The sequence below is a fragment of the Papio anubis genome, chromosome 6 (genome assembly GCF_008728515.1).
Source record: "Papio anubis isolate 15944 chromosome 6, Panubis1.0, whole genome shotgun sequence".
NCBI classification, from domain to species: domain Eukaryota; kingdom Metazoa; phylum Chordata; class Mammalia; order Primates; family Cercopithecidae; genus Papio; species Papio anubis.
In genome coordinates this window covers 84,286,153-84,311,035 of record NC_044981.1, presented here as the reverse complement: position 1 = coordinate 84,311,035, position 24,883 = coordinate 84,286,153, and the positions used below count along the sequence as shown (strand labels likewise).

General features: G+C 40.5%; 1 protein-coding gene across 3 annotated transcripts; it reads left to right on the top strand.

Annotated features, from left to right (window-relative positions):
- Nucleotides 1-25: 25 nt before the first annotated feature.
- SRSF12 (serine and arginine rich splicing factor 12) lies at nt 26-19,718 on the top strand. Of its 3 annotated transcripts, none has more exons than XM_009205647.4 (5): nt 26-196; nt 10,796-10,900; nt 12,520-12,623; nt 12,790-12,931; nt 19,178-19,718. In XM_009205647.4, the coding sequence occupies exons 1-5, from the start codon at nt 132-134 to the stop codon at nt 19,545-19,547; spliced, it is 786 nt and encodes a 261-aa protein (XP_009203911.1). In that variant the 5' UTR covers nt 26-131; the 3' UTR covers nt 19,548-19,718. The 3 variants fall into 3 exon arrangements, with proteins under 3 accessions (XP_009203911.1, XP_009203913.1, XP_009203912.1); XM_009205649.3 differs by lacking the exon at nt 10,796-10,900 and adding an exon at nt 11,257-11,367 and having other exon boundaries at nt 125-196; nt 12,512-12,623; XM_009205648.4 differs by lacking the exon at nt 26-196 and adding an exon at nt 506-642.
- Nucleotides 19,719-24,883: the final 5,165 nt, after the last annotated feature.

Genomic DNA, 24,883 nt, shown 5'->3' with positions numbered 1-24,883 from the left:
GCGGGGCTGAGGCCGAGGGGTGGGGGTCGCGCCGGGGGCCGGCGGAGCTCCTGTGGCGGCAGCGGCGGTAGCGGGAGACTGAGCGAGACTAGCGGCCGCTGGCACACCCGGAGGGAACGGAGGAAGCGGTCATGTCTCGCTACACGAGGCCCCCCAACACCTCCCTGTTCATCAGGAACGTCGCGGATGCCACCAGGTGAACGGCCGCGGCTGCAGGTTGGGGGCTCGGAGGAGGGGCGGGGTAACGGCCGCGCCGCGGAGCCCGGCCGAGGCCCGGCGGGGCTGCGCGGAGCCTCCCCGCGGGCCTAGGCTGCGCTGCCGGCGGAGGCGCCTCCCCGGGGGAGGTGTGAGCCCGCGGACTATTCCGCGGCCTGGGCGGGACTCGCGCCTCCGCCCTCTCGGCCAGCTTTCAGCCCCGGCGCTGCGCACATCGCTTGCCGGGCCCGCGCCGCTTTCCGCGCCTCAGCGCCGCAGCCGGCGGGCCGTGGGGCACGGGGCGCTCCTCTCCGGAGCCCCGATCTCTCCCCGCTTCGAGCCGGGAGGGTTTGCGCTCCAGCGAGTGCCCGCGTTTCAGCCCCTTTGTCGCCGTGCCCTGATAAAACCGCGCGTCCAACCCTCCTAGATGAAGAGGAATTGGAGCTGGTGAGAACGTAGTGTACCATAATGCGTACTCGGGCCTTACAGTTTCTTTCCCCCGGTTGTGGTCTACTTACAGACGGTGCTGCTTGCATTTTATTCACACAATTTTATTCTGCACACAAAAAATAACTTCAATGAATGAGATCGGTGCGTTTTTCTTTTAAAGTTCTGAGTCTAGTATTAACACCCTTTTTAATGGCTTGAGGGTAGACTCACCTGGTTGATCCTGATGCCCTACCCGTCTTTGGAGAATTCTGTCTACAGAGTGTCTGAACACATATTAAGGAATGACTTCTTCATATAGCACTTCCTTCCTTAATGGAGCTGGAGAAATTGGGGGCAGGGGAGAGGGAACTGTGCTAATAGACATTTTCATTTCACTGGGCTTACTTCATTTACTTCCCTCAACCTTTCTACCTATGCAGTACTGTTTTATTGTATATAAGGGAGAGCGGAAGCTAAGCGTTGTAGTGATTTACCTGGGACTGACTAGACAGGTACAGATATATGGAGCTCTTGACTCCATAGTCATCTGAGATAAGTATTATAATTTACCTTTGAGAAGTAAATAAATGTTACGTATTTTTTATTTTTTAGTTATTTTTTTATTTTATTTTATTTTAGACGAAGTCTCGCTCTTGTCCCCCAGGCTGGAGTGCAATGGCCCCATCTTGGTTCGCTGCAACCTCTGCCTCCTGGGTTCAAGCGATTCTCCTGCCTCAGCCTCCCAAGTAGATGGGATTACAGGCATATGCCACCACACACGGCTAATTTTTGTATTTTTAGTAGTGACGAGGTTCCGTCATGTTGGCCAGTCTGGTCTCCAACTCCTGACCTCAAGTGATCCGCACACCTCGGCCTCCCAAAGCGCTGAGATTACAGGCGTGAGCCACTGTGCCCGGCCAAGTATTTTTTATTTGATCACCTCAAGTACACGTATCACAACTATATGCTGTGATTAATATATCTTAGTTAACATCTAAAAGGTGCCTTGTTTACATTTCTTCTCTCAGCCTGTTTATCAATATATTACATAGAAAACACGAACAAAATTCATGATTTGGGCAGAATTTAAAAACTTCGCAGTTGAACAGACAACTTGAAAACGGAATAAGCATCAAGCCTTTTCAGGGTGTCTATAGAAAAATCAGAGGTTTCCAATTCTAATGGTTCACAGGGGCCAGCCAGGGTAATATAAACGAGTGAGGCTGCCAGGTTATAAGGCACAGTAGGATGGTGTGGACTATCAAATAGAAATAGAATAGCAAATAGAAAAGGAAATATGCCATCTAAAAGGAGCAGCATCTGCCTCGGCTCCAGCTGACAGCTGCCATGTAGACATCTGGACTTACTGTTAACATATCTTCCTAGTTTTAAAGAGAAATCAGAAATCTGGATTTTGTATGTATAAACTCAGTCTTTAGATGTTAGCATTAAGTTGAATCATATGGAAATCCCATTCGTGGCCGCGTGCGGTGGCTCACGCCTGTAATCCCAGCACTTTGGGAGGCTGAGGCGGGGGGATCATGAGGTCAGGAGACGGAAACCATCCTGGTTAGCACGGTGAAACCCTGTCTGTACTAAAAATACAAAACATTAGCCAGGCGTGGTGGCGGGCGCCTGTATTACCAGCTGCTTGGAAGGCTGAGGCAGGAGAAGTGTGAACCGGGGAGGTGGAGCTTGCAGTGAGCCGAGATTGCGCCGCTGCACTCCAGCCTGGGAGACAGAGCGAGGACTCCGTCTCAAAAAAAAAAAAAAAGAAAGAAAATCCCATTTGTAGATTTGAAAGCTGTAAAATATAAGGCTGGGCGCGATGGCTCACACCTGTAATCCCAGCACTTTAGGCGACTGAGGTGGGCGAATCACTTGAAGCCAGGGGTTCGAGACCAGCCTGGCCTACCTGGTGAAACCTCATCTCTGCTAAAATACAAAAATTAGCCAGGCATGGTGGCTGGCATCTGTAATCCCAGCTACTCAGGAGACTGAGGCACGAGAATTGCTTGAACGCCAGAGGTGGAGGTTGGCAGTGAGCCAAGATCAGGCCACTGCACTCCAGCCAGAGCAACAGAGTGAGACTCCGTCTGAAAAAATAAATAAAGCTGTAAAATATAGCCTGGTGTATGACACCTGTAATCCCAATTACTGGGAAAGCTGAGGTTAGAGGCTCACTTGAGCCTGGGAGGTCAAGGTTACAGTGAACTATGATCACACCACTGCACTCCAGCCTGGAGCAGAGAGACCTTTAGAAAGTTTAAAAAAATAAAAGCTGTGGCCGGGCACGGTGGCTCACACTGTAATCCCAGCACTTTGGGAGGCTGAGGCGGGTGGATCACGAGTTTAGGAGTTCAAGACCAGTCTGGCCAACATGGTAAAACCCCGTCTCTACTAAAGATACAAAAAATTCGCTGAGCGTGGTGGTGCACGCCTGCAATCCCAGCTACTCGGGAGACTGAGGCTCTACTAAAGATACAAAAAATTCGCTGAGCGTGGTGGTGCACACCTGCAATCCCAGCTACTGGAGGCTGAGGCAGGAGAATCGCTTGAACCTGGGAGGTGGAGGTTGCAGTGAGCCGAGATCGTACCATTGCACTCCAGCCTGGGTAAGACTCTGTCTCAAAAACTAAAAATAAAAAATAAAAGCAGTAAAGTATTGGCAATTTCATGTTTATACACATTGTTTTAAATGTTTAAATGTCGTGTGGGCCAAATAAAACACATCTGCAGGTGACACCTGATCTCTGATCTATGTACTTCATTCACCAATGAGTGATTGAGACTGATAGTTGAGATTTACAGATTTCCTTTTCCATTTTTTCACTTTTTTTTTTTTTTTAGCTCTGCCACTGGCATACAATCAAAATCTACAAGATTATATTGCATGAATGAAATAATCTGTAACATTTGTTGAATACTCACTGTGTACTAGGTGCCATACTAAAAACCTTACATATATTAAATTTTCGCAGTAACCCTATAATGTATGGTGTTTTTTTTGTTTTGTTTTGTTTTGTTTTGAGACAGAGTTTTGCTCTGTCAGCCAGGCTGGAGTGCAGTGGCACAGTCTCGGCTCACTGCAACCTCCACCTCCTGGGCTCAAGCAATTCTCCTGCCCTAGCCTCCCGAGTAGCCAGGATTATAGACGTGTGTCACCATGCCTGGCTAATTTTTGTATTTTTAGTAGAGACGGGATTTCATCATGTTGGCCAGGCTTGTCTCGAACTCTCGACGTCAGATAATCTGCCCACCTCGGCCTCCCATAGCGCTGGGATTACAGGCGTGAACCACTGTGCCTGGCCATATGTTCTTTATTAACCCCATTTTACAGATGAGAAACCAACGTTTAGGTTAAGTATTTTGCCTAAGATCGAATAGCAGGTGAGTGATGATATGAAGTTAGAATCATCACATGTAATCATATTAACTTTTTAGTACAAAGTGGTATACAGTATAAGTTAGCAATGTGACATGTAAACACGTTTTAAATTAGCTTTAAAGGTAGGGCACAGTGGCTCATGCCTGTAATCCCAGCACTTTTGGAGGCTGAGGCGGGTGGATCACTTAAGCTCAGGAGTTTGAAACCAGCCAGGGAAACATGGCAAAACCCTGTCTCACCAAAAAATTAAAAAATTAGCCAGGTGTGGTAGTGCGCACATGTCGTCAAACTACTTGAGAGGCTGACATAGGAGGATCACCTGAGCCCAGGTGGTCAAGGCTGCAGTGAGTCAAGATTGCACTACTGCACTCCAAGGGTGAGAGTGAGACTCTGTCTCAAAAATAATTAAATAAATAGCCTTTAACATTTAGTATGCTTATAAACAGAATCTTTGGGGCCTGGCACAGTGGCTCACATCTATAATCCCAGCACTTTGGGAGGCTGAGGCGCCTGGATCACTTGAGGTCAGGAGTTCGAGACGAGCCTGGCAAACATAGTGAAATGCCATCTCTACTATTAATAGAAAAAATTGGGCCAGGCGTGGTGGCTCACACCTGTAATCCCAGCACTTTGGGAGGCCGAGGTGGGCAGATCACGAGGTCAGGAGTTCGAGACCAGCCTGGCCAATATGGTGAAACCCTGTGTCTACTAAAAATACAAAAATTAGCTGGGCGTGGTGGCACTTGCCTGTAGTCCCTGCTACTAGGGAGGCTGAGGCAGAAGAATCGCTTGAACCTGGGAGGCAGAGGTTGCAGTGAGCCAATACTGGCCAGTGCACTCCAGCCTGGGTGACAAAGTGAAATTGTGTCTCAAAAAAAAAAAAAAAAAAATCATTGGGGTAAAATGTTAAATAAAACATATGTAAAATTATATACACAGCATGATTTCAATTACAGTCATGCATCAGTTAAGGACAGAGACAGGTTTTGACAAATCCATTTAGTGATACTGTTGTTGTACAAACCCAAACCTACTACATAGTAAAGCCAGCTACACACCTAGGCTATGTGGTAAGGCCTGTTGCTTCTAGGCTACATACCTGTATAGCATGTTACAATACTGAATACTGTAGGCAATTGTAAGACATTTACCTACATGTATCTAAACATAGAAAAGACACTAAAAATATGGTGTATGAGATTTTTTAAAAGGTACACCTGTCTAGGACAGCTTTGTTATAAGATTATGGGGCCACTATGATATATATGGTTCATCATTGACTGAAACATTGTTATGTGGTGCATAACTATATTAAAAAATGAAAAAAGGAAAAACTATATATGGAAAATGAGACTAGGGCTAGGCTCAGTGGCTTATGCTTGTAATCCCAGTGCTTTGGGAGGCCAAGGCAGGAGGATCCCTTCAGGACAGGAGTTCAAGGCCAGCCTGGGCAACATAGCAAGACCTCATCTCTACAAAAAAAAAGTTAGCCGGGCATGGTGATGTGTACCTGTAGTCCTAGGTACTGGAGTTCAAGGTTAGAGCAAGCTATGATTGCACCACTGCACTGCAGCCTGGGCAACAGAGTAAGACCCTGTCTCTAAAAAAAAAGAAAGAAAGAAAAGAAAATGAGACTAGAAAGAAATTCATTTGGACAGTAGGACTTAATTTTCCTCTTTTTTCAAATATTTTTCAAATTTTATTTACTAGGAATGTTTTAAAACAAAATCAATTTTTAGAAAATTAAAAGCAGAAGACACTAAAAGGCTTTGTGAATTAGTGTAAAATTTGACAGAAATGAAATTGAACACAAGAACTGAAGAAATTTTAAAAATAAGTTTTAGGCTGGGAGAGGTGGCTCATGCCTGTAATTCCAGGACTTTTAGGAGGCCGAGGTGGGCGGTTCACCTGAGGATCCCAGGCAGGCTGAGTCACGAGAATCTCTTGAACCGGGGAGGAGGAGGTTGCAATGAGCCAAGATCACGCCCTTGCACTCCAGCCTGGGCAACAGAGTGAGACTTGGTATCAAAATACATAAGTTTTAAAATTTGTGTTGTGTTTCTTTTCACTGGTGAAACAAGATGTGGCTTAGGAAAAATAATATCTTTGCTTTTGTAGTGTATAAAGGAATAATTTTTTAATGTCAAATATAGTGTATTAATGGAACTCCAGTCTAGGTGACAGAGTGAGATCTGAGACCCTGTCTCCAAAAACAAAAACAAAAAAAACAGAAAGTGTGAGCAAACTAGGAATAGAAGAGAACTTCTTAACATAATGAATGTCATCTATAGAAAACATGGCTAACATCATACTTAATGATGAAAGACAATGCTTTCCTTGTAGAATCAGGAACAAGAAAAGAATGCCACTCTTACAACCTCCAACATTTTATTGCAGGTCCTAACCAGTGCAACAAGGCAAGAAAAAGATATAAAATACAAAAATTGGAAAGATATAAGTAACCATTCTTAGGTGATGTATTTGTTTACATAGAAAATACTAGGGAATGAACAAAAAAACTGCTAGAACTAGTAAGTTTAGTAAGTTATGAGGATATAAGGTAAATTTACAAAACCTTTATTTCTGTATATTAACAGCAAACAATTGAAAACAATGACAATTTAAAAATTGCATTTACCATAGCATCAAAAGGCATACTTAGGAAAACAGTTAACAAAAAACATGCAGAACGCTGTGCACCAAAAACTACAACATATTTTCAAGAGGAATTTTAAAAGCCAACATAACAAAATCCCATCTCTACTAATAATAGAATGAACTGGGTGTGGTGGCACATGCCTGTAATCCCAGCTACTTGGGAGGTTGAGGCTGCAGTGAGCCGAGATTGCGCCACAGCACTCCAGCCTGGGTGACAAAGCAAGACTCCATCTCCAAAAAAAAAAAGACAAAACAGGTCTCACCCTGTCTCCCAGACCAGAGTGCAGTGGCATGATCATAGCTCACTGCAGTCTCAAACTCCTGAGCTCAAGTCATCCTTCTTCCTCAGCCTCCTGAGTAGCTGGGATTATAGCCACCACGCCCAGCTAATTTTTTAAAATTTTTTTGTAGAGATGGGGTCTCACTATGTTGCTCAGGCTGATCTTGAACGCCTGTGCTCAAGCAGTTCTCCCACCTTGGCCTCCCAAACTGCTGGTATTGCAGGTGTCAGCCGCCATGCCTGGGCAACAGTGGGAATTCTAACACATGTTTTTGGAAATGTAAGTTGGTTGGGCCACTCTGAAGAACATGTAGTGAAGCTGAGATAGGCATACCCTCCAGCCTACCAATTTCTCTGCTAGTGATACTGAAACAGGAGAATAGGGTCTGGAGGCAGGGAACCTAAGGCTGATTCACACTGACTTCCTAGAACGGAATCAAAAGGAGAACTCCACCTCTCTACACCCAAGTAACAAAAGGATCAGAGGCTACTCCCTTTGCGTTGTATTACAGATAAAAAATGGAAAGTACCTCTGACTGGTCCCCTCCTGCAACCAATCAGACTGGTCCCAGGCCAAGTCTTCATGTGTAACTTTGTAGCTTTGCTTCAGCCTCTGATTGGTCGCCTCCCTCCACCAGACTGGTGGTGGGCCAAGTCTTCATTTACATAGGGTGTAACCAAGTAACCAATGGAAAACCTTAGAGGGTATTTAAACCCTAGAAAGTTCTGTAACTGATGCACTTGAGCCGCTTGCTTGAGCCTGCTCCTACTCTGTGGAGTATCTTTTCATTTCAGTATATCTGGCTTTCATTGCTTCATTTTTTCATTGCTTTGTGCATTTTGTCCAATTCTTCATTAAAAATGCCAAGAACCTGGAGGACTCATAGTCAAGACCCTCCATTGGTAACAGAAGGATGTAATATTTCTTTAAAAAATACTGAAAATCATGGCAAGTATGTCAAATACTGAGAAAATAATTTTTTTTTTTTTTTTTTTTTTTTTTTTTTGAGACAAAGCCTTGCTCTGTCACCCAGGCTGGAGTGCAGTGACGCGATCTCAGCTCACTGCAAGCTCCGCCTCCCGGGTTCACGCCTTTCTCCTGCCTCAGCCTCCCGAGTAGCTGGGACTACAGGTGCCCACCACCACGCCCGGCTAATTTTTTGTATTCTTAGTAGAGACGGTGTTTCACCGTGTTAGCCAGGATGTTCTCGGTCTCCTGACCCGCCCGCCTCGGCTTCCTAAAGTGCTGGGATTACAGGCGTGAGGCAGCTGGCCCGGCCAGAAAATAAATCTTGTTGGTAGATACATCGGTGTTTATTATTCTCTGTACTTTTTTGAATGTTGAAGTAGATCATACCAAAAGTACAAAAATAAATGAAAACAAAACAACAGCTAACAGGTGAGGGAGTGAAGACAGTGAATGGGAATTGGCTCTTTTGAAAAGACCTGTTCCATCCAACTCCCATCACCCTTGGCTTCCAGGACTCCAGACCTCTTTGGCACACAGTGCTCCAGCCTCCTCCTTTATATTATCTGTGGTCCGTTTCCTCTTAGCCACTACATTTGGTTGATGGGATTTGTTGTCTTAGAAGACCTTCATTTGAATCCTAGCTCTGCTACTGGCTGTGTAGATCGCTGGGCAAGGTAACTTCTCTCACCTTCAGTCTCCTTAACTCTTAAATGGTAACAGTAATGTATTCTTTATTCATTGATAGGCAAATGTGTATTGAGTACCTACCGTGTGCCCAGCAGCTACATTAGGTACAGAGATACGCTGGTGAAGACACCTACTTTAGCAGTGATTCTCAACCTTCAGTCTCAGAATTGCCTATGAAATCCTGAAAAAATAAAACATAACTGGGCCTCACTAAGGAAAATACTAATTAGGTCCAGAGTTAATGCATCAGGTTGGAGTGCCTATGTCTGTAACATCCCTTCACAGATGATTACAGGACTCAGGAGAGGTCGAGACCCTTTATACCACTCCATGGTCAGTGGGAGCAGGAATTGTGTTTTTCTTGTTTCTCATATTCCTAGAGCCTGGCACATAGTAGATGCTCAATAAGTATTTGCTGAATTCTGAATAAGTGAAAGAAAAAGACGTTGTCACTGTCCTCAAAAACTAATAGTAAAAACAAACATGTTCTATTAGTATTAAATGAAATAAAAGTATGTCATAATATTGACTGAGCTACTGGCATATAGCAGATGCTTAGTCAATTTTTGTTGAGTCTTATATGTAATAATTTCTAGATCCCCATCTCTAGCCTTAATCACTGGCTTCTAATAATTATGTTAATACACACTAATTAATATAATGCATATAATCACAATTTTCTGTTGCTTATAGAACTCTTATCGATGTTCTACCATCACCTCAAATTTTGCATTTCTAAACCTGAAAGTTGCTTTTGCCTCTTTTCTTCCTCTTTGATCTAGCTCTCTTCTAGTTTTTGTCACTGACACCATCTTTTTTCCATTTGTCCAAGTTCAAAGCTTCTTAGTCATCTTTGAATCTTTATTTCTCCCGAGCCACATTGTATGATCATAGCTTGATGCTGAATCCCTATGATAGCACCATGAAGCAGTAGGGTATAGTGGTTAAGATGCACCAGTGTGAGACTGAAAATTTGATTTCTAGCTCTGTCACTTGCTGGCTCAGTGACCTTAGAAGGGTTAATCTGTCTGTGTCACCTGTAATCTGCCTGTATCACCTGTAAATAACCTGAAATCTGTCTGTATCACCCGTAATTTGTCTATATCATCTGTAAATAACCACAGGGAAGTTGTAAGAATTAAGTGGTTGTAAGGTGAACAGTGGCTAATATATAAATGCACTGTAACTGTTAGCTATTATTGCTAAATATTTTGTCTCTTCAGTTAAATTGTAGCTCCATGAAGATGAATATCATGCTATTTAATTTTTTTTGGTATCCCTTCTGAAGTTCCTAATCACACTAGAAGGCATATAGCAGGCTCGAAATACCTATCAAATTTGGGAATACAGTAGTTACTTTGTTTTATGTTTAATATTAAAACATCCATTTTTCTTTAAACCCTGATAAATAATTTTAGGACTTCTTTAGAATCTAATGCTTGCTATCTGAAAACAAGATTAACATAAACATGAAATTAAAGTGAGGCAAAATGAATGTGTTCTTAGTGCAACAATTACTTATTAGATCTTATAATAACTTTCCGAGGTGGATATCCTGGGTCAGTGTTTCTGGAAATTAAGTGTAACAACCACCTAGAGTGCTTGTAAAGATACAGATTTCCAGCCTCTAATCCAGACTTCCTGAATCAGAACCTCTAAGAGAGGTGTGAGAATCTGGGGAGGTTTTTTGGTGTTTTCTTTCTTTTTTTTTTTTTTAAAGACAGGGTCTCACTGCCACCCAGGATGGATGGAGTGCAGTGGTGTGATCTTGGCTCACTGCAGCTTCAACCTCCTCACGCTCAGGTGATTCTCCCACCTCAGCCTCCCGAGTAGCTGGGACTACAGGCACATGCTACCACACCTGGCTGATTTTTGTATTTTTTTGTAGAGATAGGATTTCACCATGTTGCCCAGGCTGGTCTTGAACTCCTGGGTTCAAGTGATCCACATACCTTGGTCCCCCAAAGTGCTGGGATTACAGGTGTGAGCCACTTCGCCTGGCCTGAGAATTTTTTTTTCCTTTTTTTCCCTTTCTTTCAAAACCTGCATGATTCTTACAAAAAACAATTATAGGTAATGCTGGTCTAGATGATGTTCTTTCTTTTGAAGGTTTCAAGAGGATTTCTGTAGGCAAAATATTTTAATCCAGCTATTCATATTTCTTTGCCTTATTTCTAAAACACTTCAGGCCTGAGGACTTGCGCCGTGAGTTTGGTCGATATGGCCCTATAGTAGACGTTTACATTCCACTTGACTTCTACACTCGCCGCCCAAGAGGATTTGCTTATGTTCAATATCCTTTATTGTGTGCATGTGAAATACTGTATATGCGTGCTTATACGTATATGTATTCAGTAGCATATGTTACGAGATTAATATTGCCTAATTAAATGTGTTTATTTCTTTATCTCAGAAGATCTAAAGCAGTCCACAGTAGCTGGCAAGCACCCCCCAGTTTGAACCAACTTGTTAGCTAGAATCCAAGCATAAACCCAGCAGGCGAGACAAAAGGCACCTAAAGTTCAAGCATCAAGGAGTAAAGAGGGAGGGTGGACACAGATATAAAGACCTGGAAGAGGGGAAGTCTTTATCAAGCAAAAGACAAAGCCAACACCAGGTTGAGACTTCGGCTTTCCTACATTTACTCAGAGTTCCAGAGTCAAAGCCAAGTCTGATTTTGTTGGTTCTGCGTCTCTTGTAAAGTCCATCTTGCAAGCCTTAAAGAGTAAAGGTCAAGGTTCAAGATCAAGTGACATTGAGGTAATTGCCAGTCTCATTTTATATTGCGTATCTTGAGCTTTTTCTGTTTGTTATTTTTTTAATTAAACCAGTGAACAACCTCCTAAAAAAAGTTATTTATTTTTATATAGCTAATTTCCATTATAGTTAGATTTAATATTATATAATTCATATACGTAAGGAAGTTCAGTGGGATATTACAAACCAGTATATGTAATTCCAGATATTTACAGATTGTTCTTATGTTTCTTTTATATTTATATCCCAAGTAGTAAAAACATAAATGTTTGGCCGGGTGTGGTGGCTCACACCTGTAATCCCAGCATTTGGGGAGGCTGAGGTGGGTGGATCCCCTCAGGTCAGGAGTTTGAGACCAGCCTGACCAACATGGCGAAACCCCGTCTCTATTAAAAATACAAAAATTAGCAGGGTGTGGTGGTGGGTACCTGCAATCCCAGCTACTTGGGAGGCTGAGGCAGGAGAATCTCTTGAACCTGGGAGGCAGAGGTTGCAGTGAGCTGAGATCACACCATTGCACTCCAGCCTGGGTGATGAGGGAAACTCCATCTCAAAAAACAAAAACAAAATAAATGTTTGAAGTGGTAGGTTCAAGAGTAGATACCATTTTGAAAGGACTAAATCAGTTTTTTGTTTTAACTCACTTGTATATGTGCAATTTTGTTTATAAGTAATGTCTCTTAAATGTCGAATTTAAAAGTAATGAAAGAGTAATTTTAATTTCAGAATAAAGGCTTCTTCATGCTGATATTCAGTGAAAAACCTGATGGATCCTTTATCTGAAAGAAGGGAGTGAGTCCTAAACAGTTTGTAATTTTATAATGCTAGCCAAATTTGGACTTTTTTTTTTGGTTTTCTTGTTTTCAAATTATACATACATACTGCAGCCACACTATTGTAGACACTAAAAGTACAGTTACATATTTGTTTTGTTCTTTTTATTTTTAGACTCACTCCTCTAAATCATAATGGGTCATTTGTTTTCATGAGAAAAAGTGAAAGTTTTTTTTTTCTGATTATTCATATTATATTGAAGATGTGAGCTTAATAACTTGAACTAGATTTTCATATTAATTTCATTTCATATGTAAATAATATTTTTAAAATATGTTTACTTGATATCTCATGTTCAAAGTGTCCTTAACAGCTAGTCATATTTGAAGATGTTCGAGATGCTGAAGACGCTCTTTATAACCTCAATAGAAAGTGGGTATGTGGCCGTCAAATTGAAATACAGTTTGCACAAGGTGATCGCAAAAGTAAGTGTGACTGAATGCCAGATTTTATTTATTCAGCAGAATGAGTTTCAGTGATGACTCATTTTCTAATTTAAAATTCTTTCAGTAAATGATTACTAGTTGAGTGTTTGTTACTGTGGTGTTTAGGTAACAAATTATGTCATAAGTCTTGTTGTTTATGTTCCAGCACCAGGCCAAATGAAATCAAAAGAACGTCATCCTTGTTCTCCAAGTGATCACAGGAGATCAAGAAGCCCCAGCCAAAGAAGAACTCGAAGTAGAAGTTCTTCATGGGGAAGAAATAGGAGGCGGTCAGACAGCCTTAAAGAGTGAGTACAAAATACAAGAGGACCAAAAACTTCATTTTCTACTTTTTCTAGGAAATATATATAAATATATATGTTTTTTGATAGGGTCTTACTGTTTCCCAGGCCGGAGTGCAGTGGTGCGCGATCATGGCCCACTATAGCCTTGACCTCCCAGACTCAAGCAATTTTCTTTATGTTCCAGCACCCCAAGTAGCAGGTACTACCTGCTGTGGTGCAGGTGTGCACCACCACACCGGGCTAATTTTTTTATTTTTTGTAGAGATCGCAGGTCTCGCTATGTTGCCCAGGCTGGTCTTAAATTCCTTGGCTCAAGTAATCCTTCCACCTCAGCCTCCCAAAATGCTAGGATTACAGGTATGAGCCGCTGTTCCCAGCCTGGGAAATATTTTAAAGTTTTTATAAACAGTCCAGCTGAGTCATTTTGCTTAATGTATGAACATAATCAATTTTTGTTAAAAGATAACACTCTTCTCTATTTATCATATATTGTTATTTAACTTGGGTTTATGGGATTAATTCTTATGTTAAAGTTACAGACTTAACTTTATCTTTTTACATGAGAAGATAATATATAGTGAGCAGAAAACAAAAAGTAAAAAAAAATACATACTCAGCCGGGTGCGGTGGCTCACACTTGTGATCCCAGCACTTTGGGAGGGTGAGGCAGGCAGATCACGAAGTCAGGAGTTCAAGACCAAACCGAACAACATGATGAAACCCTGTCTCTACTAAAAATACAAAAATTAGCTGGGTGTGGTAGCCACACGCCTATAACCCCAGCTACTCAGGAGGCTGAGGCAGGAGAATCTTTTGAACCTGGGAGGCGGAGGTTGCAGTGAGTCGAGATCACACCACTGCACTCCAGCCTGAGCAACAGAGCGAGACTCTGTCTCAAAAAAAAAAAAACAAGGTGATAAGTTTTAGATAAATAAAATTTTCCTAAATGTGCCCAACAGTTTGTTATCTTTAACTTTAAAAATGTTTAAATGTGGAAGAAATAGAATAAAACGTACAGGTGCAGTATTCTCAGCACTTTGGGAGGCTGAGGTGAGAGCATCACTTGAGGCCAGGAGTTTGAGACTAGCCTGGCCAACATGGTGAGACCCCATCTCTACAAAAAAAAAAAAGAAATATAATAAAATCGCTTGTGAAAGGTGATTGACTAAAGTTAATGTAAATCAATGTACTTATAAAAGATAAGTTATCAAGAATAAATTCCAAGTATTGAAGAAGACATATTAAATAGTAATTTTGGGGGAGGGGAAAAGATATTTTGAAGAAGACATATTAAATAGTAATTTGGGGGGAGGGGAAAAGGTATTTTCAAGTTATTTATTTTGCTAGCCAGTTTATCACAACAGAAATTAATTATATGAACCAGGCATGGTGGCTCATGCCTGAATCCCAGCACTTTGGGAGGCCAAGGTGGGTGGATTACTTGAGGTCAGGAGTTCAAGACCATCCTGAGCAATATGTTGAAATCCTCTCTCTACTAAAAATTCAGCGTCGGCACAGTGGCTCATGCCTGTAATCCCAGCACTTTGGGAGGCCACGGCAGGCAGATCACCTGAGGTCAGGAGTTCGAGACTAGTTTGGCCAACATGGCAAAACCCTGTGTATACTAAAAATACAAAACTTAGTTAGGTGTGGTGGCACACACCTGTAATCCCAGCTACTTGGGAGGCTGAGGCAGGAGAATCGCTTGAACCTGGGAGGCGGAGGTTTCAGTGAGCTGAGATTGCTCCACTGCTCTCCAGCCTGGGTGACAAAGCAAGACTCTGTCTCAAAAAAAAAAATAAAAAATAAATAATTTAAATTGATTTTTCTAAATGCATTACAGCCTTAGTGAACCAGTTTTTTTTCTCTTGCTCGATTTAAATAAGGTGAATATTCACATCATTTTCTGCCTTCTAGTAGAAGTAAAGTATAATACTTGACTGTCTCAAGTCATTATGGAGTATCAGGGATAGAAGGACCACATCTTTCAGGACAATGCTATTCTGCTTTGTACTTGTTATAAGACCATTGCTTAACCTCCCTGACCCCAGTTTTTCTCACTTTAAAAATTGTATTATGGCCAGCTGCAGTGGCTCACACCTGTGATCCCAGCACTCTGGGAGGCCAGGGTAAGATCAGTCCAGGAATTCAAGAGACCAGCCTGGGCAACATAATGAGACCCCCATGTCTACAAAACAAACTAAAAAAAATTAGCCGGGTATGGTGGCACACACCTGTTCCAGCTACTGGGAGGGAGGGAGAGAGAGGGTGGACTGAGGTGTGAGGACTCCTTGAGCCCAGTAGGTCAAGGCTGCAGTGAGCCATGATTGCATCACCACACTCCAACCTGGGCAAGAGAGGAAGACTGTGTCTCACAATAAATGAATGAATGAATGAATGAATGAATGAATGTAAAAAAAAGGTATTCCATAAATCTTTGTTAACTTTATATCAAGGAATGTGTATGTTAGAACTCTAAATGTTCCTAACAATGTCAAAATTGCTCCTCAACTCCCTTTTCTTTAGTCCAAATATATTATAGCATCCTTCTTTTACTATGTTAGGATTTTTTTTCAAGGACATTTTCTTCATTTTGCTTCCTACAGCCGTCTACAAAATGAATGAAATTTAATTTCTAAAAGACTGTGAATTTATTCCAGAATATATTCTACATCAGTATATTTTCAGTATAAATATATAATAAAAAATTCAAGAGAGGCCAGGTGCAGTGGCTCATGCCTGTCATCGCAGCACTTTGGGAGGCTGAGGCAGGTGGATCGCTTGAGGTCAGACAAGCCTGGCCAACATGGCGAAACCCCGTCTCTGCGAAAAGTACAAAAATTGGCCAGGTATGGTGGCATGTGCCTGTAATCCCAGCTACTTGGGAGGTTGAGGCAGGAGAATCGCTTGAACCCGGGAGACAGAGGTTGCAGTGAACCATGCTTGCCCCACTGCACTCCAGCTTGAGTGACAGAGCAAGGCTCTGTCTCAGAAACAAACAAAACAAAAAATTAAAGAGGCTCTGCATGGTGTTATCATTTTCCAAAGAAAGCTTTTTAAATTTCTTCATCTAGTTCAATGTTACTATCTAGTATCATTTTTCTTCAGTCTAAAAAATATTTAGTATTTCTTTTTTTCCTCTTTCAGCTCACCAGGAAGTACCAGGGCAGTGAATATTTAGTATTTCTTGTAGTATGCATCTGCTGATAGTGAATTCTCTCAGCTTTTGTCTGAAAACATCTTTAATACTCGTTTGTGAGAAATATTTTTGTTGAGGATCGAATTCTGTATTGGCAGTGATTTTATTTTTCTCTTTAAAAATGTCATTCCATTGTTTTTCTGATATCCATAGTCAGTTGTCAGTCTTATGATTGCTCCTTTGAAGGTAATTTGTCTTTCATTCTCTGGCAAGGTTTTCAGATTTTTTTTTTTTTTTTGAGACAGTGTCAGTCTGTCACCGGGGCTGGAGTGCAGTGGCACAATCTTGCCTCACTGCAACCTCCGCCTCCCAGATTCAAGCGATTCTCCTGCCTCAGCCTCCCACTACCACACCCAGCTAATTTTTATATTTTTAGTAGAGGCGGAGCTTCTGCATGTTGGCCAGGCTGGTCTGGAACTCCTGACCTCAGGTGATCCGCCCGCCTCAGTCTCCCAAAGTGCTGGGATTACAGGCATGAGCCACTGTACCCCGCCAGTTTTCAGATTTTTCTTTGACTTTGGTTTTCATCAGTTTCACTGTGATGTGCCTAGTGTAGTTTTCTTTGTCTACGTGGGTTTATTGAGCTTTTTGAAATTGTGAGTTAATGCTTTTTGTTAGTTTTGTAAAATTCTATGCCATTATCTCTTCAAATATTGCTTCTACCTTACTCAGTCTTTCCTCTTGCCTGTGTGACTGTATGCTATACATCTGTTGTGTTCTTCTGTGGATTTCTTAAAATTCCTTTTGTTGCATTGTATTTCAGTAGGATGTTTTTCTAATGATATTTTAGTTAACTATTTCTTTTCTTTTCTTTTCTTTGACTTGGAGGTTTTCTCTCGTTGCCCAGGTTGGAGTGCAATGGTGCGATCTCGGCTCACTGCAACTTCTGCCTCCCAGGTTCAAGTGATTCTCCTGCCTCAGCCTCCCAAGTAGCTGGGATTACAGGCATGCGCCACCACGGCCAGCTAATTTTTGTATTTTTAGTAGAGATGGGGTTTCACCGTGTTAGTCAGGCTGCTCTTGAACTCCTGACCTCAGGTGATCCACTTGCCTTGGCCTCCCAAAGTGAGATTACAGGCGTGAGCCACTGAACCCAGCCTAGTTCATTATTTCTTCTGCTATATCCAATCCAGATTGCTGTTAAGACCATCTAATGACATTTTAATTTCAGATATCATATATTTTTAGTTTTAAATGTCTATTTGTTTCTTTTTATAGATTCTAGTTTTCCACTGAAACTATCTTTTTATCTGTTTTGTCTTTTCCTCTTATTTTCTTGAACATATTATTCATAGTAATTTTTTAAATTCCTGTTTGATGATGCCAATATCCAAATCACTTTGGGAATGATTCTTTTGCCTTTCATTTTCCTTAGTTTTTAGTTATTCTTGCCTGTTTTTTTTTACATGCCTCATAATTTTTTAAAATAGCATGTTGGACATGGACAAAAAATTGTAGAGGCTCTGCATGACATTATCATTCTCCAAAGATAGTTTTTTTTTTCTAGCAGGCAGAGTACTGGCGGATCACTTTGATCTTAAGGCTTGGTTTTGGGCGTTGTTAAAGCTGCTCGTTTTGGCTTTGTATTTATTCCTAGGGCATGGCCCTTGCCTCTAGAATGTAGCCCTTCTGGGTTGTTGCCTAATGTTCCTCATTGACCTTTTGGGAGTTTGGACTCTAATCTCTCTCCCCAGCACCATGTGTCTGAAAAAAATTTCAGCTCATTTCTTGAATTTCTGAATTCCAGTTTTTTGCTGGCCCCTTGGAATCTCTTCCCATACACACACAACTTAGAAGATGGCCAGTGATTTAAGGAGAATTTGTAGGCAAATTTTAGAGGTACTTTTTGATCTCTAATTCACTCATCTCTAGAGTTTTTGCCTCTCATATCCCACCCATTTTGGTAGCCCTGAATTCTAACTTTTCTCTCTTCAGCTTAGTCAAAAAGCCATTTTCTGGTTGGGCTCAACTCCTGCATGCTGTCATTTGAAAAATGGTTTTATTTATTTATGTATTTATTTATTTATTTATCAGACGGAGTCTCGCTCTGTCACCCAGGCTGGAGTGCAGTGGTGTGATCTCGGCTCACTGCAACCTCCGCCTCCTGGGTTCTGCCATTCTCCTGCTTCAGCATCCCGAGTAGCTGGGACAACAGGTGCCCGCCACCATGCCCGGCTAATGAAAAATTGTCTTAGTAATAAGAGCCAAGGCTTGTAATCCCTCAGGTTCTTCCTGCTTGTATTGATTATCCTCCAGTGCCTTTGAACAGTTGTTTTATAAGTGTTGTGTAGCTTTTCAATATAGCTGTTTTCGGCCAGGCATGGTGGCTCACACCTGTAATCCTAGCACTTTAGGAGGCCGAGGCAGGGGGATCACCTGAGGTCAGGAGTTCGAGACCAGCCTGACCCCCATCTCTACTAAAAATACAAAATTAGCTGGGTGTGGTGGCACATGCCTGTAATCCCAGCTACTCCAGAGGCTGAGAGAGAATTGCTCAAACCTGGGAGGCGGAGGTTGTGGTGAGCTGCGATCGTGCCATTGCACTCTAGCCTGGGCAACAAAAGCGAAACTCCGTCTCAAAAAAATATATATATGTTATATATATATGGCTGTTTTATACGGGAAGATTAGTCTAATACAAGCTGTTCTGTCATGGCAGGACCCAAAAGTCCTGCATCTAGATTTTTATTTTTATAAGCATTATTTGAACTGTAAGTAATTGATTTTTTAATCTTTTTTTCTTCAGATTTTTGTACCTTTTAAGAGCTGTATAACCCAGACTAAATATGCAGTGCATTCTTCAGAACTGATCCCTATAATATACGTCTAGCAAAGTAAAAATTTTTGGCTATGTATTCTAGTATAACAAATATTACAAACTTGTTACTTATGTTTGAACCAAAAGCATGCATAATAAAATGAGAAATTTTTTAGCTTATCTAGTAAAAATATAACTAATGTTATGTAAAGTATGTAAGTTCCTCAAAGTGTTCTTTCCTGATCTCTTATTTTGTGTGAAATATATGCTCTAACATTATGGATGTTTGCAGGTCTCGACACAGGCGATTTTCTTATAGCCAGTCTAAATCTCGTTCCAAATCATTACCAAGGCGGTCTACCTCAGCAAGGCAGTCAAGAACTCCAAGAAGGAATTTTGGCTCTAGAGGACGGTCAAGGTCCAAGTCCTTACAAAAAAGGTCCAAGTCAATAGGAAAATCACAGTCAAGTTCACCTCAAAAGCAGACTAGCTCAGGAACAAAATCAAGATCACATGGAAGACATTCTGACTCAATAGCAAGATCCCCGTGTAAATCTCCCAAAGGGTATACCAATTCTGAAACTAAAGTACAAACAGCAAAGCATTCTCATTTTCGGTCACATTCCAGATCTCGAAGTTACCGTCATAAAAACAGTTGGTGAACAGCAACAGAAAGAGCACCACGCAGTCTTTAATATAAGTTATTAAACTCTCATTATGTTAAATAAAAATTCTTTAAGGCATACAGAAAATGCGAGTTGATATTACTTTGGGCATATGGAAGAAATAAAATCTCTAGCTTTGGATTAATAAAAATTTGGTCTCCATTTAAAGGGCCTGTGCTACAAATTATGATTTGTCTAATGTCACCATTTTATGGACCATTTTTTATTTACATTGTGGCAGAAGGGTACTTTTCAAGGGAAATGAGTAAACGAACTAATTTTTAAACTTCTACTTGGATAGAATTGATTAGTACTATTAATAATACCTTTTACACAAATATTTTTGACTTTAAAGCACTTTCATGTAAAAAGTAACTATGACTGTATAATTGCATAGAGCAGACTTAAGCTGTTTGACACCTATGTCTCTTTTGTGTCTTCTGTTTAAACTTGGGCCAATTCCTGGTGGATATTAGTTCATATTACAAAATTCTGACGTTCCAAAAAGTAGAATTTATATAGAGATCAAACATTCAAAAGATACATTCTCTCCTAAGCTCAAAGGTTATAATTTTATTGGGTAGAACAGTATAGGTAAGTTGACATGAAATTGCATCCTGTACCATGTCCACATTAGTAATATCAAAACTTTTGAGAAATACTGGATTTTGAATGGTTTGAGACTAATTCTTTAAAAATTAGGCTGAGCAACACTCACAATCCAAAAATATTCATTTTAAGCCTTACACATTTGAAGAGTGGTACATTTTGTATAAAATCATATTTCATACCATTATTTCCACATACCTACTTTTCATCTGCTGTTAATTTTTTCTTTTTAGAGTTCTTGCTCAACTTTAAATGATATAGAATAAGTCTTACTATTTTTGAAAGAGTGTTTAGTACCTTGTGTTAAGAAACTTGGCCAAGTGTGGTGGTTCACTCCTGTAATCCCAGCACTTTGGGAGGTTGAGGCGGGCGGACTGCTTGAGGCCAGGAGTTTGAGACCAGCCTGGGCAACATGGTGAAACCCTGTCTCTAAAACTTAAAAAAAAGAAGAAGAAACTCAAGACTACATCTTCAAAAAACAATTTCGTATTATTTGAATTTTACATTATACTGCCCTTCATTTCTGACAGCCAAATAACTTTGTTGATATTTATTGCTTTTGTAGTTGTTATAACTAATAATTTCTTTGAAAATGTGTTGTAGTTTATGTTTTTCAAAGGATTTTGGTAGTATTTGTGATAGAATGATTTTGCATATGATTATTATAGGGGATATATTTATAGAACTCTACTTGTATACTTTGCGACTTATGAAAACTTAAAAGTTCTCAACACATATAGTTAGTATTTGTATCCAGAGTATTTAAGAAAAAAATCTGTCTTATATTTTTAGTATATAGGAGCCAGTGTTGCTTCTATTTGTTTTGAATACAAATTCCATTTTTCTTTGCTTATTAGATCCCATATGTAAGAAACAACTTTACACAATAATTTGTATGCTGGTAATATTTGGACAAGTGCCATAAATTAATGTATATTTTACTTTCTGAATAGATTTTCTCTAATCATAGCAAAATTTATTTCAAAACCACAACTCTTTGAAGTATTCAGCTATAATAAAATTTAGTTATAAAATTATGTGGCACTACTGAATATCTAAAGGATAATCTGAAGAATGAGTAAGACAAATATTGATAGTAATTTTTAGTATTTTCAAAATGTTTGGGATCATACACTTAAATGAAATCATTTTAAAAACTAGGGGCTGGGCACAGTGGCTCACACCAGTAATCCTAGCACTTTGGGAGGCCAAGGCAGGAGAATTGTTTGAGCCCAGGAGTTTGAGACCAGCCTGGGCAACATAGCAAGACCCCTTTATCTATAAAAATAATAACTAGGTACTACTGTGAAAAATAACTAGGGATTGATTACAGTATCTTTACTATGTATTCACAAATTGATTTCTATATTCCCGAACATATTTAATCCTTTGATTTACCTCTGACTAGGTTTGTCATTGTAATCCCTAGGCTGCTTAGGAGGATACCATTTGGTTTGTTGAAAAAGCTGGAATGATAACAGCTCAAACTCTTGAGCATTTAGTACATGCTTGGCACTGTTCTATATGTTTTAAGTTATTCACTCATGTATTTAACCATCAACACTCTCATAAGGTAAATACCCTGCAGTTACTTTTGCACCAACCTAATACCACTGCAGACAAGGAAACAGATGCAGAGAGGCTAAGTTACACACAGCCATAAACTTCGGATCAGTAGAGTGACTGGGCTTCGAAGTCCTCTTCCTGACTGCCGTTCCCGTGTCTTTTGCAAAGAGAAGTCTTTGACAGGTATATGCTTTATTAAGATCATGCTTAGAAAGAAATGAGAGAACAGAATTAGAAAAAGAAATGACTGTAGGCTTCGATGAAAATTACTTTTGTGACTAAGTGAAAATTGTTTGGCTAGGTATCTTGGAAAATTGTCTTCTGGGAATATCTATATTCTAGGGTTCACTTTTGTCTTAGAATTGTTTCTTGGCCCATTTACGAGAGATACTTTGTTTATGAATAAATGTTTTAATTTTAGACATCTGTGATCAGTTCTTTTAAAGTGACTATACTTATTTAAGTACTTCCCAAGTTTAGTGCAGGGGTACTACCTACCATTTATTCAGGATCATAGAGGATAAGTTAGGGTCATAGAAAATAAAGACTGCCATGAGAGCTGCTTGCTTGCTTTTTCCCAGGAATAATGAACAAATAATTTCTGTATAGCAGCTGACATTTTTCGGTGTTAACAGATAAAAGGGGAATTTGCTGAAATTTTTTTTGGAGCCTCGGATTTAATTTTATGCCACTGGGCTAATTTATTTTTAAATGTAAATTAATTCCAGTACTTTATTTGTAAAGTTTACTTGAGATCTAACTATTCTAAGACACGCTGTTGCATTACAAATAAGAATTGCTGCTTTTATTTTGATCCCATTGCCAGAGGCAAAATTAGTCAAAATTTAAAGGTATGTAGAAATACTTTTGTAATCCTTCTAAACTACATTAAATTTCTGGCTGACCATAGTGGCTCACACCTGCAATCTCAGCACTTTGGGAGGCTAAGGTGGGCAGATCAACATGGTGAAAGCACGTCTCTACTAAAAAATACCCCAAAAAATTAGCTGGGCATGGTGGCGCATGCTACTCAGGAGGCTGAGGCACGAGAATCTTGTACCTGGGAGGTGGAGGTTGCAGAGAGCTGAGATGGTGCCACTGTACTCAAGCCTGGGCTACAGAGTAAGACTCTCAAAAAAAATAATTTATTAGATTTAAAAACTAAATTTCTTTTCCAAAGACAGAGAGTAGTAGAATATGCAGGGTACTTGTATAGATAGCTACATGCTACTTAATGCAGTACAGTCTGGTGCAGGTGATCTTAACGTGGCATAATAGACCCAGAGCTTCAAGTCTAGGCCGTGTAAAGTGAAATGCCAAACTACCGTGTGTGCATGTCTCAAAAGAAAGGTGATGTAGTTTTATACAATTCTGAAACAAGTCCATGACTCCCAAGGGTTTAAGGACCAATGATTCAGTGAGACATTTACAGATTTTGAAGTCAGAATTCAGTGTGAATTCTACGCACATTTACTAGCTATGCAACCTTGGACAAGTTACCTCACATCTGTGAGCCTCAATTTCTTACCTGTAAAATGTGGATATATTTGCCCCATTGGGTTGTTAGGGTTAAAAAAAAAGATGCTTAGCAGAATGCCAAGTACCTGATAAGCATTCAAATATCAATTTCTTCTTTCATTTTTTTTTATTTAAATATTTAGAAAACATTTCCTAGTACTAAATGTGAATTATGCACCTTAGCATTTAAATCACTCCCTGGATGAAAATAGGGTATTGAGGATACCCTAGGTATATGTTTGGTTCACATAATTCAAAACACCATAACCTACATCTGTTTATAAGCTAGTAAATAGGTTACAAATTAAAATCAAGAATATCTAGGCTGGGCGCGGTGGCTGATGCCTGTAATCCCAGCACTTTGGGAGGCTGTCGGGGAGGCCAGGGGTTTGAGACCAGCCTGGCCAACATAGTGAAACCCCGTTTCTACTTAAAATACAAAAATTAGCCGGGTGTAGTGGCACACCCTGTAATCGCAGCTACTCAGGAGGCTGAGGCGGGAGAATTGCTTGAACCCGGGAGACAGAGGTTGCAGTGAGCCGAGATCGCACCACTGCACTCCAACCTGGGTGTCTCAAAAAAGAAAAAAGTCCAGGTGTAGTGACTGATGCCTGTAATCCCAGCACTTTGGAAGGCTGAGGCGAGCGGATCACTTGAGGTCAGGAGTTCGAGACCAGCATGGCCAACATGGTGAAACTCTGTCTCTACTAAAATTACAAAAATTAGCCAGGCATGGTGGCGGGCACTTGTAACCCCAGACACTCAGGAGACTGAGGCAGGAGAGTCACTTGAACCTGGGAGGCAGAGGCTGCAGTGAGCCAAGATCACTCAACTGCACTCCAGCCTAGGCAACAGAGCAAGACACTGTCTCAAAAAAAAAAAAAAAATAAATAAATCTTACTGTGTGTCAGGTTTCAGGTTCTTTCAGAATGTTGGTAGATGAAAGGGTCATTCTCTTCACATGAGACACTGCCTAGCCAGTAATTAATATTTAGTCCTATAACTACATTGCTTGCATGTTCATTACTGTTTAGTTTTGTGTGTGCTAAAGCTTGTGTAGGGTGAGTAGTTCCTCAGAAAATGTATAATTGAAGCAAGAAGCAAAATTACTACTTCTCTAGGAGTAAAATTCTATTAACCAAATGCATAAGTACTACATGCTTTTTAGAAATTGCTTCACAGAGGTAGATGGAGGGACACGATCCAGAATTCTTAGTATTTGCTTGTGACCACCTGTTTTGTTTTTACAGAAGTGTAAAAGACTGATCACCTGTTATCTAAAGAAACAACTATGGCCAGGCACGGTGGTTCAGGCCTGTAATCCTAGCACTTTGGGAGGCTGAGGTGGGAGGATCACTTGAACTCAGGAGTTTGAGACCAGCCTGGGCAACACAGTGAGACCTCATCTCTATTAAATAAATAAATAAATAAAACTACATTCCAGTTTTCTTAGCTTACTCCTAATAGTATGGATTTTTTTTTTAATGCTGTTAAATTGACTTTAATGTCAACAAAAATCTCAATATAAAATAACCTTCCAAGCCCCAACTGATAGCCTGTTTCTTTTAATAGTAAGAAAACATTAATGGACTTTTGTGGGTTGGGGGAATTACACTTATGAGGCAGTATCAGATTTATAG